Below are 14,084 nucleotides of genomic sequence, written 5' to 3' on the forward strand. Positions count from 1 at the left end.
AGGAGAGGAGAGGAGAGGAGAGGGGAGGGGAGGGGAAGGGAGGGGAGGGGAGGGGAGGGGAGGGGAGGGGAGGGGAGGGGAGGGGAGGGGAGGGGAGGGGAGAGGAGAGGAGAGGAGAGGGGAGGGGAGGGGAGGGGAGGGGAGGGAAGAGGAGAGGAGAGGAGAGGGGAGAGGGGAGGGGAGGGGAGGGGAGGGGAGGGGAGGGGAGGGGAGGGGGGGAGGGGAGGGGAGGAGAGGAGAGGAGAGGAGAGGAGAGGAGAGGAGAGGAGAGGAGAGGAGAGGAGAGGAGAGGAGAGGAGAGGAGAGGAGAGGAGAGGAGAGGAGAGGAGAGGAGAGGAGAGGAGAGGAGAGGAGAGGAGAGGAGAGGAGAGGAGAGGAGAGGAGAGGAGAGGAGAGGAGAGGAGAGGAGAGGAGAGGAGAGGAGAGGAGAGGAGAGGAGAGGAGAGGAGAGGAGAGGAGAGGAGAGGAGAGGAGAGGAGAGGAGAGGAGAGGAGAGGAGAGGAGAGGAGAGGAGAGGAGAGGAGAGGAGAGGAGAGGAGAGGAGAGGAGAGGAGAGGAGAGGAGAGGAGAGGAGAGGAGAGGAGAGGAGAGGAGAGGAGAGGAGAGGAGAGGAGAGGAGAGGAGAGGAGAGGAGTCCATCAGACACAGAGTCCAGAGCAGTTAATATACGAGTTAATAATACGAGCAGTTAATATACAAATAAATGTATATTTGTAGATAGCACTCCTGCAGAGCCATCTTAGGTTGGATGCACAAGGCCACCCCATCACACCTCTTGAATCCAGTCACCTCAATTCAACTGCATTTGCACAACACCCAAAACCTACACAGATGTCTACAAACAAAACACACAGTCCATTGTGAATGTACAAACCATCCCCTATACAGCAAATCCAGAGGACACGTCCAAAATCAAAGTGTCTAGTTTAAGCATGCCAGGCAGATGGCATTCCCTGCCATGGGCTGTCTTATGTGGAGGAAGCAGAGTCCAGAAAGAGCTGGTCACACTCCTCTCAGCCAAAAAATGCAACACAGATGAGGCTGGGCAATTCTAGAATGGGAAGGAGGTTTTCCTATCTACAGCTGCTCTCTGGTTGAAAAGACAATTTACCTGGCTTTGCTGTGCATTTTGAAGGCTATTTACTGGTCCAGGCTTTGTCATTGCAGCAGCATTTCTAACAAGGTATGTGCAAACTGGAGCCCCTGGGAGGTTTTGCAGCAGAACCGACTGCAAAAGATTAGTCAGGGCTTAAGAGAGCAAGAAAAAATGGGAGAGTAATGAAACAAAATCTCTCTTTTCCTTGGCTGAGGAATGATGGGGGCTAATTGCTTGTTGCTAGTGAGGAAGAGAGGAGATGGGAATTTCTTCACCCATCAATAAATTAACCCCAGCATGTGGCATCTGAAGTGCATTCATTTCCAGAGCCTTTTATATCTTTGTCTCCTCTCCTGGGTGAAAATATAATTATTGTTTAAACATGAGTTAATTCAGCAAGATGAGGATCAATAAAGCAGAATTACTCCTCTTTTAAAAGCAAAGAAATCTCAATCTGGGACAGATGTGGACATAATTCTGGCAGAGTTGATGGATGGGGAAGATACTGTGGTCACAGCAGAGCTCCCTCTTTTCAGGACTGCCTTAAGCACTGCGTTTAATAAGTACAGGTAAGTCCAGCAACAAGCAGTCACAGCATTCAATACAAAAAGCTGAAATCATCCATGCATGTACCATCCATGCATGTAGCCTGACATGTGGTTAGGCATCTCCACCATGTACACACTTCCCACATAAGAGCTTGGGTTAAACCCCAAAGCTCATGCTGTGACCTCTCCCAGACCTTTGAAGGAACCCAGACCCTGCGAGGGAGGCAGTCACTGCACTGCAGGGACTCCCACCAGCTCTGCTCTCACACAGTAGAGGCCTTGGACAGCTAAAGGTGTGAGTGTCACAGCAGACAGCAATCACATCAATGCTCTGCTCCGCCTTCCCCCATCACCTTCCTCCATTCTGAAATAAATTGGCAGCAACCACTGCCTGGAGAACAAAACACAGGAAGGAAAATTGGGCTATCCAAAATAATGGGAAGTTGATTAGAGATTTAGAATACCTCTTCTATGAGGAAAGGCTGAAATATTTGGTATACTTCAGCCTGCAGAAGAGAAGGCTCTGGGATGACCTCATAGCACTGTCCAGTACATAAAAGGGCTACAAGACATCTGAGGAGGGACTTGTCACAAGGACATGCAGTGACAGGACAAGGGATAATGGCTTTAATCTGAAAGAGAGTAGGTTTAGATTAGATATCAGGAATAAATCCTTCATTGTGAAGATGGTGAGGCACTGGTGAAGGTTGCCCATAGAAGCTGTGGATGTCTCATCCCTGGAAGTGTTCACATCCAGATTGGATGGGGCTTTATGCAAACTGGTCTAGTGAAGGTCTAGTTGCTGTCCATGGCTGTGGGATTGGAGCTTGATGATTTTTAAGGTCCCTTCCAACCTAAACCATTCTGTGATTCTTTATGGAGGGCACAAGACTCTCCCCTTCTCTCCCAGGTCTTCAGCTTGTTCTGCCTACTGTGTGCTCTCCCATTCTTCCTGCATCTCCTGTCCATCCCTTCATGCCAGCTGGATCTGTCCAGATGGGGACAGCCCTGTGGCTGTCCAGGGCAATGCCCATCTCTGCAGGCAGGTTGGCCCAATCTGGCAGCCCCATCTAAAGCTGTTTAGTCATGCACTGGGGATGACAATCCGGGACACCCTCTTCCATTGCCCCTCTGCCTTTCCCTACAGCAGGACACCCCAAACCCACTGCTAGAGACAGAACATTAGTGCCAGCCTCCGAGCATCCCCCTAGGGCTACCCTGCTGGATGTCTCTGGTCTCAACCCCACCACCCAGTGCCCAGTCCCCGGGAAGTTCAGTCCCCAGGTGTGTGATGCATGCGAAACCTGAACAGCCTGCCAGGGATGCAAAGCAAGGGAGCTCTGTCACCCCAAAGGTCACAGAAACCCCAAATCCGCTGACCTCTGAGCCCCTCCACTTCCTTCTCCCAGCACTGGAGATCATCCCAGGCTTCTGCATCCCAGACAGATGCTCTGCCAGCTCCAAGGAGAAGGATTAAAGGTGAGCAGCAGAGGGATTAAAACATGAACAGCCTCACCTGCACCAAGCCTGATGCTGCTTTTATTAATTCATGTGGCACTTTGCAGGATGCTCCAGTAATTACCGCGGTGCACTGAGATCCAGGAGAGGGTGGCCAGGCTCCCTCCGCCGTGCTCATGTTCACTTAACAGCTTGTCACATCCTCCTCACTCAAGTATTCAGTGCTAATGCATCTCTTAGAGTGCTTCATGAGCTATTAAAGTCTAACGTGCCTCAAGTGCATGATAAATGGACTCTATGCCAGCATCTTCCCACCACTCCACCGGGTCCCTGCCACCAGTGGGATTAATTCATCCTCCCACCCCATTCCTCCTGTGCAGTTCCAGCCGGAGTGCCCAGCTGGTGGGGGATGAGCTCTGGGGTTGGCTGGTGAGGAAAGTCTGCAGCAGAGCAGGGGGTGAGCTCTGGGTGGTGGGCACAGGGCACAAACTTTGGATCTCTGGTGTTGACCAGCCTGTGTGCAGCCTCTCCAACCTGGGTATGATGGGGTGAGTGGGAGATCTGCTGCTCCAAAGCTCCTGCCCAGAGCATACCTCAGTGTTTCAGAGAGGTGCCCAGAAAGGACATGCAGTGCCCCTGGGGAACAGATTGAGGCAGTGCTGAAGGCGTCCTACTATCTCATAAGTAATTTTCTGACCCTGTATCCTTTTTTGTCCCCCAGTGAAGCTGCTACACATGGGAAGAGCCCTGCCTCATTCTCATACCCCATTCAGGCCACACAGGCCTCAGCAGCTTCAGTTTTCAGCTTGTGCCCCAGAAACCTCCCTCCCAGACACAAGCAGGCAAGGGAAACAGGAGGGACACAAGGACATGGAAGGCTATGCTGCCAAACCCCTGAATCCTGCTCTATTGCAGACCAGAAGGTGATGGTCACTGCAGCTCTGCACCAGCTGTCAGTGGCAATAATGTGTGGACCTGCTCACCTAGTGAGAAGCAGCATTTGTTCTCTAGACAACACAATTCAAGTGTGTGTAGCCCTGAAGTACCTGGCACTTCTGTGTTTTGTGCATCTCCCAGTGGAACAGGCCTGGGTTACTATTCAAAGTGTCCAAAGGATGCTCTGGCAGTCCTGTGGCCAGGTCCTTTAAAGTTTCCCAGGTAGTGATCCTGCAAGCACAGCAGGAGTTAGCAGCTTTGCTTCTCTGCAGGAAGCATCACACTACCACAAGCAGCATATAGCTCAGCACCCAAATGCTTTGAGCAGGCACCCTGGGAAGGAGCTGGGGACCTTCCTGCAACACCAGCCAGCAAGATCCTTCCGTGTCCAGAGAGTGGCTGTCCCCATGCAAAGCAAATGTGCTGCCAAACCCTGGCTGCTTTGTGTCCAGCCTGGAAGCTTGTGGCAATGTAAACCCACACAACTGGATTTAGGGCAGCTCAGAGGATACTCTGGGTGGATTCCTCAATTTCACAGAGCCCAGGGATGCATAGATGTCTTTACTGGAGAAGATTCCAGAAGATTCTTCCCCTTGAAGATCTTCTAAAAGCTACTACAGACAGGCTGCCAGGAAAAGCAGGGAATTCTGGAGGTTCCCCATTTTTTCCTAGTTTTTCAGAGCTGGACTCCACACCAGGACCCAACCATCCCTCATAATCTTCCTGCTCCTGCCTAGACGCAGAATAATGTGGGGCTCCTCTGGCTCCCAGTGCCACCAGTGACTCTAAAGTATAATTCCTCTAAAGCCACCACTAAAATAAGCCCTGAATCCTCTGCCAACCTGGAGACATGTGAGCTAGTGGTGGGCACAGATGCGTGGTGTCAGTGGGGATTAAGACACTCCAAGGAGGTGAGAGCAGGATGAAGCATCATCCATCATTGTCATGGGGCCGGGCGTCATGGAGCTGTCAGGGGTGATCAGAGTTCGGAGCTATCAGGCTGATGCTTTCTCCCCACTCTTCATCCCTTCATGGGCAGGCTGCATGGGGCAGCATCCATAAAAGAGTGGGCAAAGAGTTCCGAAGGGACACAGAGAGCTGTGGGCAGGGCAAGAGGCATCAGCAGAGGGAGATGCAGGATGCCCAAACCCCACACTGATGGGCTGGAAGGGACACTTATTATGGAGAGAAGTGATAACATGCACAGAAATAATATCAGGCACACCTGGAGGGTGCACCCAGATTCCTGCAGGAGAGAGAGGCTGAAGAAGCAGCATTCCCATTTTTCAGGACCCCCAGGGCCTGGGAGCTGTGAAGGACTCACCCTGGTGCCTCTGGGCGTACACCACCACGACCGCGGCGAGCACCACGCAGCAGGCTGATGGGACAGGGTTAGCCATCTGTGGAAGCAAACACAGGCAGGAGCAGTCAGGGTTTGCCCCCAAGGCTGAGAGCCCCCAGTGATGGGACAGCAAGGAGATGACTGTAAAACGAGCTCCATCACAGCCAAGGGGAAATTCACTGCAAAAGGAGGCATTTTGCTGGCGCACGCTTCATCACTTGATAGCCTGTGGCACTTCCCATGGGAGGTGCCTGTAGGTAATGATATGCCTTGCACAAATGCTCTATCTTCCCCATCTTGTTTTCAGCATTTTCCTTAGGAAAGCCAGCCCCTGGTGGGGCTCTCCTTGGCAGATGCAGCATCATCCCAGGAGCCAACACTAACTGCAAATGGGTTGTAGAGGGGTTTTGAGGAGATGGGAGCACACCCAGGAAGTTCACAGCAGCAGTTGGTGCTGCAGGATGTGCAAGATGTTGATCTCAGCAGAGATCTCAGCCTCCGCCACCTGCCATCAATATCTTGATGGGCCACAGTTGTCCCTCACTTCTCTGGGCTGGAAGAAGGGCAGAAGCTATTCTGTCCTGGTGAGCTGTGCCTTGTCCTGGGCGATGGTGTGGTGCAGGGAGGTGTGGAGAGGGTGACAGATAAGAAAGCAGGTGATGAAGACATCCTGCCTGCACCAAAAAGTCCCTCTAGGAGTGGACAAATGGCAGCAATTACTACAAGGATGCCCTGCATGGATGCCAGGCTGGAGATGACCAAGCTCTCATTTTCTTGCAGGGGCTGGTAGGGGTCACTAAAGCCAGAAGGGAGCTGCTGGGAACAGCAATGGGGATGCTGGCCCACCCACCAGGAAGTAAATTGCACCATGCATGAAAAGCAAATTGCACCTTCAAAACCATTTAAGCCTCTCTAATCTCCAGTGCCATATCTGTAACGTGCACAGGATTGCCTTTTAATCTAGAACATGAGTATGGGCTCATTAGCCAGATGGCATCCATTTAAACCTAAATAAAGGGGGAGCTCCATTGGTGAGAGAAAAAAATCCAGCAAAACATATTCCATTACCCAACATGACTGTTACAGGAGCCCAGATGGCCTCGGGTTCACAGCAAGCTTTTGCAGGGCTAGAGGGGAAAGCAAGAGCAGCTGGGTGGGATTTCATGAGCAGATTTTGGGGTGCAGCTGGACCAGCCTGATTCTCAAATGTCTCTTAGGGGCAGGGATGCTGGGGGACATAGTGTGTCTGAAGAGGATGAGCCTGGAGATGGGCAGAGAAGGGATCCATGTCCTTTACTACTGATCTTTCAGTGCTGGGTTTGGGCTCCAAGGGCTGGCGGCAAGAGCCATATCCAGTGTGCTGGTACTGCAGAGCACAGACATGCAAGCCCCAGACCTTGCTGGCAGCCCTCATGTGTGACCTTGAGCAAATCACTCTAGCTGCCCCCCTCCCTCAGTTTCCCCATCTGTAAAACAGAGATAATGAAGGTGACCTTCCTCTGAAAGCTGTGGGCAGGAGCACTAAGTGTTAATTACAACCTCCTTATCACTCACTCTTCTTCTTCCCCCCTGCTTCTCTCCTGCCTGCTCTCCACTGCCTTTTTTCTATGTGTCCCCTCTGCACCTGCAGCATGGCTCCCTGACTGCCACCCTACCTGTGATCCACTGCCATCACAAATGGCACCTCAGGGAGTGGGTGACAGCTGGAACCTGAGGCAGGTGGCAATGCCACATCTTGGGGCACTGCTGGCATGTGACCGTGAGCAGCTTGGAAACCACCTGCAACCCAAGAACCAACTCTCCCTATTTACACTCCACTGAATATTCCCTTTCTACAGCCCTGGGAGTTGAAGGGTGGCACCAGGACTTGAAGCCAGCAAGGAGCCAGGGACCATAACCTCCCTTCACCACAGTCCAGGTATCTCCAGCTACTGCAGCCACCCCATTTCTGGGGACAATGGCAATGACAGGAGGTGAGACAGGACCCCCCAGCAACCAGCCTGCTCTTTGGAAAGTGTGAGATCTCCTTGATGTAGCCTTCAGCTTGGCTCAGAGCAAATATCATCACCAGCACCATGCTCTGTCTCCCAGCCCTGCCAGGAAACAAAGCCACCTGCTGCCCACACCCTGCTGCTTCTCCCTCGTCTCATCAGCTCGTAAAATTGCTGCTGCCCCTGCCCATGTGCCTAGGCTGGCATTGAAACAGACACAGTTATGTAACAGGGAACGGTTCCTGTCACAAAGCACTGGTAGTCTCAAGGGATACAGGTGGAGTAAGAGAGAGTAAGGCTTCCACTGACAGGAGAGAGAATTCACCACTCGGCTGCTCTCACCCTGGAAAACCTCATTTCTTCTTAGAGATTAGCCCTGTGACCATGCAGGAGCAGAGCTATTTTAGGACAAAAAAATCTAGCCAGAAAACCAACTTTTTCGCACTTGAATTGAAATTTTTCCACGCAGTATTTGCTTTGTTTGACTGTTTTGCCCAAAGCCATGTTGATTTTTTCCCCAAGCACATAACAAAGCCTTCATAATTTCTGCAGATGTTTCCAATGCAAGTTTTCATTGCTGTATTTGCTTGCTTATCTGTTTCTCTAGTAAAAGCCAGCACCCTGGCATTTGGGCGCACAGGCCAGTAAGCAGCAGCTCACCAGGTGTGCAGAGTACTGAGCTATGTCCCCGTGCCAGCAGGGAGTAGTTTACAGGTGATGGAGGAGAACCATATTTATTACACAGCAAAGCCCACAGTGTGAAACTCAATCTTCTGTGCAAAAGGTAAATTTTCCCCTGTAATGAATAATTTCTTGGAGGTAAACAGGAAAGAGGAGCCTAGGAAGGAAGAAAGGGGGATAGAGAACACATGAAGTGGTGGACCAGCAGCTCTGGAGCCATCCTCTCTGTCCCCAGCTTCCTGTTTGGGGAGAGATCAAAGGGTTGATCTTTCCCTGCCTTGTCCTCTACACCAAGAATAATGAGGGCATCAGTCACTGTCACCCTTAGCAGAAGGCAACTCAACACAGACATGAATAAGGTCCCCTCCAGCAGCTCTCAATCTAAACCAAACGTTTCCAGGCATGTGCTCCCTGAGCTGGATCAGGACTGAAGGGGCACAGCGATGTGACATTAGCTGTTCTGGTGTGATGGGGTGAGGAGAGTCCTGGCAGGGCACAGCAGGAGTGAAAGGGACTGTGTATCCAGGGGAAAAGTAGGATGACACTTTCTGCTTAACAGTCCCAGTGTCCTCTTTTGAGTAGGCAAAGGGACAGATCCTTGCAGCTCTCCCTTAATATAATCTCCAAAGCTTTAGCAATGGAGTACCAACTGGCACCTGAAAACAGCAGCCACAGGGCCGGGCTAGTGAGGGAGGTGGACTGCACACCAGTCTCCCACCACAACTCTCACCTGCCACAGGCTGCTTTCAGCAATGATAAATAAATAAAACCCTCATTCTAGAAGTGTGTGGCTGCCTCAGAAGAGAAGTGGTAGTTTTAAAACCTAGTGTTTCCATGACAAAGTTGTCCATCAGACAATTCCCCACCAGATGCTGTTATGGGGTCTGGCTCTGAAGTGGTGAACTAGGGGAAAACAAACTCTGTTTAGTCACTTCCTTCCCCTCCAGCTTTGCCCTGAGCCTTCCAAAGAAGCTCTGCAGCACCTGCCCTGCAGGCAGGCACCACGGTGTGACTGCACTGCCCACAAGAATGTTGATGCTGTGCTGCTACAACCTCTGCTGCAGACAGGGGCTGTAGATGGACACCTCTGTTGAAGACACGGGCTGTAGCTGCTATAGTTCGCCTGTGCTGCAGACACCAACAGCACGTGCAGGGTACCACCTGTACCGCAGAAGCCGAGGGTAGGTGGTACCACACGCCTGCACCACAGGTGCTGGCTGTAAGGTGGTACCCAACACCTGGAGCACAGATGCTGACTGCAGGCACTGCAGCCCACCTGTCCTGCAGGCCAGGTCACAGTCTGCCTCTTCCTGAGGTGTGGTACTGCACCTGTAGTGCAGATGCAGCTGTAGACGTCATAGTGCCCCTGCACTCACAGCAGGCACCTCCTGGGACCCAGCATTACTGAAGGAGAACAACACCCTTACAAAAGCCACTTTCAACTCCTCAGCCTAAGCCAGAGATGCTCAAACAACTTCTCCCAGCCTCGAGGATCCAGTGTGCCTCCTGTGGCATGCCATCCCTCCCCAAGGGCAGGGTGTGGTGCTGGTATGAGCAGTGAAGCATCGAAGTGGGCAGGACACCCTCCAGTTCCAGGTTCACAGGGATTGTACCACATGTGTCCAGCAGTGCTTGGGCACTCGACAGCACCGAGTGCTGTCTCCTACTTTCAGGTCATCCCTGCCAGCAAGATGAGGGAAGGAGAGGAAAAAGTAGTTGTCACTTAATATCAGATGCTTGCTAACAGCCCTAAAGCCTTCTGGTCTTAGAGTGCCCTGTCAGCACTAAACTCCTCTTTGCTGCCTAAGAGGAAGAGAGAAAAGAGGGACTTTATCATCTCCTTCATGTGTGCTATCAGAAAGCCTTATCTGCAGAGACAGAATCCCCACTGCTTGAAAAGCTTTCTTCAATCTAATTTAAACCCCCACTGTCAACAGAGCAATTAGCACTGCCCCCTTGGACCATGAGTCCCACAGGGATGACTAGGGCCAGCTGAAATAAATACACTCTTGGCTCTTATTGACTGTGACTTCCCTCCCTCCACCTCCTCCCTTTCTGGTAATGAAGCAAAGACCCCAGGGAAGAGGATACCCTGGAGTAAGGAGCACCCCACAGCAGAGCTCCTTCATCACTCTGCCTCTGCCATCCCAGTGAGCACTGCTGGACCCCTAGATGGCAGTGCAGACCCTCCTGCCCTTGTGGTCTAAGAGATGGGCAAATGGTGGAAATGATGGTCCCCACAGCATTTGCCAGCTGCTTTGGTTGAAGGTGTGCCCCTGAAGGTAGCTATGGACTTGCAGAGCTCTTGGTTCCAACATCCCTGCTGAAGATTGCTCCATCTTCCTTGGATGCCACTGGCAAGGTGTCTCAGTGTGAAAAGCAATGACCAAAGCTGCTTCCCATATCCATGGGGCTGAAGAAAGCAGCTCCTTGCGAGGGAACATCAGCCCAGATTAAATCAAAGCTACTTTTCAGGGGGTAATGCAGATCTTAGGAGCTCCAGGGGTAGCTGGGATGGTCTTGGGAGGAGCAACCTATGAAAAGGCTCAGGCTGTTTGAGAATCACCCAGACTGGCAAGCTAGCCCCCAGGACAGGTAATTTCTTGCTTCTGTGGATCATGGTGACATGCTGCCACTGGGACAGGGAGCTGTAGAAAGACCAGCAGAGTCCTGAGAGTCCCAGGAGTGAGGCTGTCAGCCTGCAGCTCCAGGGGCTGTGGAGTCCTGCTCCAGGAGCAGGGTGGGGTTCTCACCTCACACCTTGCAGCTCTTCAAAGTGGTGCCCAAAAGCATCAGGACAGTGTGTTCCACCCCTGGGACACACTGGGGTGCTATGATCCCTCCGTGGCCTGAGGGATCGTGCAGGAGCACGATGTCAGGAGAGCACGGGACAGGTACAATTGGTGGGAACCTCTCCAGTGACCCTGCCCCTGGTGCCATGTCCATTGTGGGGCAGTGCTGCTTCACAGGCAGCTGCCTGCTGGTGCCCATTCCCTGTTCCTGCTTGGAGCCTTGTTCCTCACAGCCCATACCTGTCCTCACAACTCCCACCATGCCAGCCAGTTTTTCTTCAAGTGGAGGGCAGCATTCCAAGGCCAGCCATCTGCTCCAGCAGTGATAAAAGCCAGCACAAGGAACAGCATACTAATAAGCATCACATGTCTTCAACACCAGCACTGTGAGGAAGCACAGCAGGGCAGGAGGGCCTTGAATCCCCATGGCAGAGGAGCAACATTGTCCCAGGACCATTCCTCAGAGACACCAGTGCCACCTGGGCAGGAAGCTCAGCTGAGCTGCCATACCCAAGCCCCACCCCTCCACAGTCCCACTCAGGCAGCCTTTGAGGTGCAGGAAAGCTCAGACCAACAATGGAAAATGAAATTTTCCCTCTCTTTTTACTCAGCTTTCCTCTGCACTGAGCATTTCCTGGCTCCCTGCAGAGAGAGATTGCAGGAATCAATAGGATCTTTGCTTCTATTGAAGAACTGCCAGAACCAGTGCTTTTTATTTGGAGCTTCCGTTCAAATGAGGTCTTGAGCAGTGTTTTTCCACAGATGGTGCCATGTCAGGGACAGACAGAAGGGATCAGACAGAAAAGGGAGAGAGACTGGAGATAGGAGATACTTGCAGTTCAGGTGCTTCCCAGTGCTCCTCTCTGGAAGCTGGAGAAATCACCTAAGATGGGCACATCTGGGAGCAGTTCCTGCTCATTCTGAGTCTCCAGGCTGTGGTTACTGTGGGATGGAGCTCTTGGTGTCATGCTGATTTTTGGCACTTCAATTCCCAGCCTCCACCCACTAAAGGATAAAATTAATGATGCGGAACAAAACCAAAACAACCCCACAAAACCAAAACCAAACTCCCATACACTGAGCAAACTACCCCAAATACTTTAGGAAGGTCCTGCTGTCTCATGCCAGGTTTGGTTTCTGCTTTCCAGGCAAATACTGGCAACATTTCTTAATTTTGTCTGCAGGGCTGCATTGCCCTTCAGTCCCCCAAGGATTTTGCTCACAGCCCTGTTTTCTGCCTTGGGGAGACTCTGTAGTGAGGCTGCTTTATGAAATACCCAACATCCCTTCAGATCCAAAGCTCCATGGCAGAGGAAAGCAGCCTAGTATTAAAATCTGGATTGTGGCATAGTCATGTGCCATCCTGAGAAAAACAAAGAGGAAAGAGAGGACAGAGAAGGCTTGTCCAGACAGACTTCTTCTATCAGCTGGATGCCCATGACACAGCAGACATGGCATAGAGGACCATGCTGTTTCCGATGGTCAGTGCTAGGAGAGACTTTGGGGCATGTTTGGCCACAGCAGCTTTAGCATCCTTCTCAATAGCACCTGAAGACACAGGTTCCACAGAAACCTTATTTTGTGTGAAACACGAAGACTGAGTATCTTACTAGCTCAATCTTGCTCCTCTGGAGGGCTCTTCTCTGCAGCACCCAGGTAAGGGGCTGGACACAGTGTGGGCACTGTGTCTGAGTTCAATGGCATGGGGTTATGTGAGGTGAAGAGCACAGTGCTGCTGTGGAAATACAGGGGCAAGCAGGGCAAAACTGCCAGCTGCAATCCCAACCAGGCTGCTGGCACCCTACAGAACCCCTTTCCTCCAGGGGAGGAAAGCACAGCAGGACCATGCTGGCTTGGCCCCAGTAAACCTCCTAGTGGTGATGTCCCAAAGCCAGGGAGAGCTACAGCCCATTCCTGAATCAACAAAGGCATCCAAGGACTGAGGCCACAATATTGCTGCTCAAACGGTGGGGCAGGTTTGCTTTTTGCCAACATGCTGAGAGAGAGCTAGAGGAAGATGAGAGCCTGAAGTTGTGTTGCAGGGGCTCAGGGACATGAGCAGGATTGGACTGAAGAGCACTGGAAGAGATCTTGGCAGATATCTTGTCCAAGGAGGGAAGAAGATATTGGCTTAGCAGTACTGGGAGAGTAACTGATGAAACACCCTATTGTACAGAGCTTCTCAGGCATTTTAATTTTAGCTTGGCTTTTTGCTTGGGCTTTTTTTTTTTTTTTTTTTAAGCTGTTGGCACAGAGGAAGCCACTCCAATGACTCTGATGCTGCCTCCCCAGAGACGCCTCAGGATAATGGAATCATAAAATCAATCATTTAGGTTGGACAAAAATCTCATCAAGTCCAACTGTAAACCTAACATTGCCAAGTCCACCACTAAACCCTGTTCTGAAGTGCCATATTTACATGTCTTTTAAATACCTCCAGGGATGGTGACTATGGCTTGAGTTTATGCTTTGCTTCATCTCTCCTCCATGCCTGCAGTACAAGTTGGCAGGACAGGGTAGGCAGGAGACATGCAGCTTTTAAGGCCCAGGGAGAGCAGCAAACACTGTTGGAGGCAGACAGGGGCTCAGGATGCTGGGGACTCTGTGCCCCCCACTGGTCCTTGCTTGCTGTCCTTCCCTGTCCAGGTTCCATGGGAGGTGCTGTGTCCCCACTGCCTCTAATGCCTTCAGACCACCAACTATCCTGGGGTCACTGGCCCACAAGCTGCTGTGGGGACATGGGCCACTGCAGGCAGATGGGACAGATGTGACAGTGAGGACATTTGTCCTCTACCTGCATATGGGCTGCTCCCTGCCTCCCTCCTCACTGCAAGAATACTGCTCAAAACCTCGTCAGGAAGAAGAAGACTGAAGGGAACTCTGCCCATTCTGCAGACAGATGGGGTTTGTTGGTCGTTGCTTCACCCAGTTCCATCCAGTTCCATCACCACACTCACTCCACATGGTTCCACAGGTGCCCAGCATCTCCTGTGCAGCCTTCTGGGGTCTGTGTCCATATGTTCCAGCAGCACCCAGTTCTTGAAGTGGGCAACTGAAGGCGAAAACTGAGGCACATGGATTCTCTGTAATGCCCTGATGACAAGTGACAAGGGCGGCACTGAAGGGAGGAGCTAATCCCACCCTTGGGTGAAAGCAGCCCATGTTGGCTGCAGTGATGCTGGAAGGGGGCTTTCGGCTGCCAGCAGCCTCTTCAATAGACACAGGGGTCTGCCCCAGAAC

At 51.8% G+C, this 14,084-nt stretch overlaps 1 protein-coding gene across 1 annotated transcript in view; it reads right to left on the bottom strand.

Annotated features, from left to right (window-relative positions):
• Positions 1-14,084, bottom strand: part of CNTFR (ciliary neurotrophic factor receptor) — a 200,828-nt gene that overhangs the window by 78,251 nt on the left and 108,493 nt on the right. The window contains 1 exon segment of the mRNA XM_053932577.1: positions 5,363-5,438. Coding sequence (XP_053788552.1) covers positions 5,363-5,438 — 76 coding nt within the window.

Source organism: Vidua chalybeata, chromosome Z (assembly GCF_026979565.1).
Source record: "Vidua chalybeata isolate OUT-0048 chromosome Z, bVidCha1 merged haplotype, whole genome shotgun sequence".
In the NCBI taxonomy this organism is placed as follows: Eukaryota; Metazoa; Chordata; class Aves; order Passeriformes; family Viduidae; genus Vidua; species Vidua chalybeata.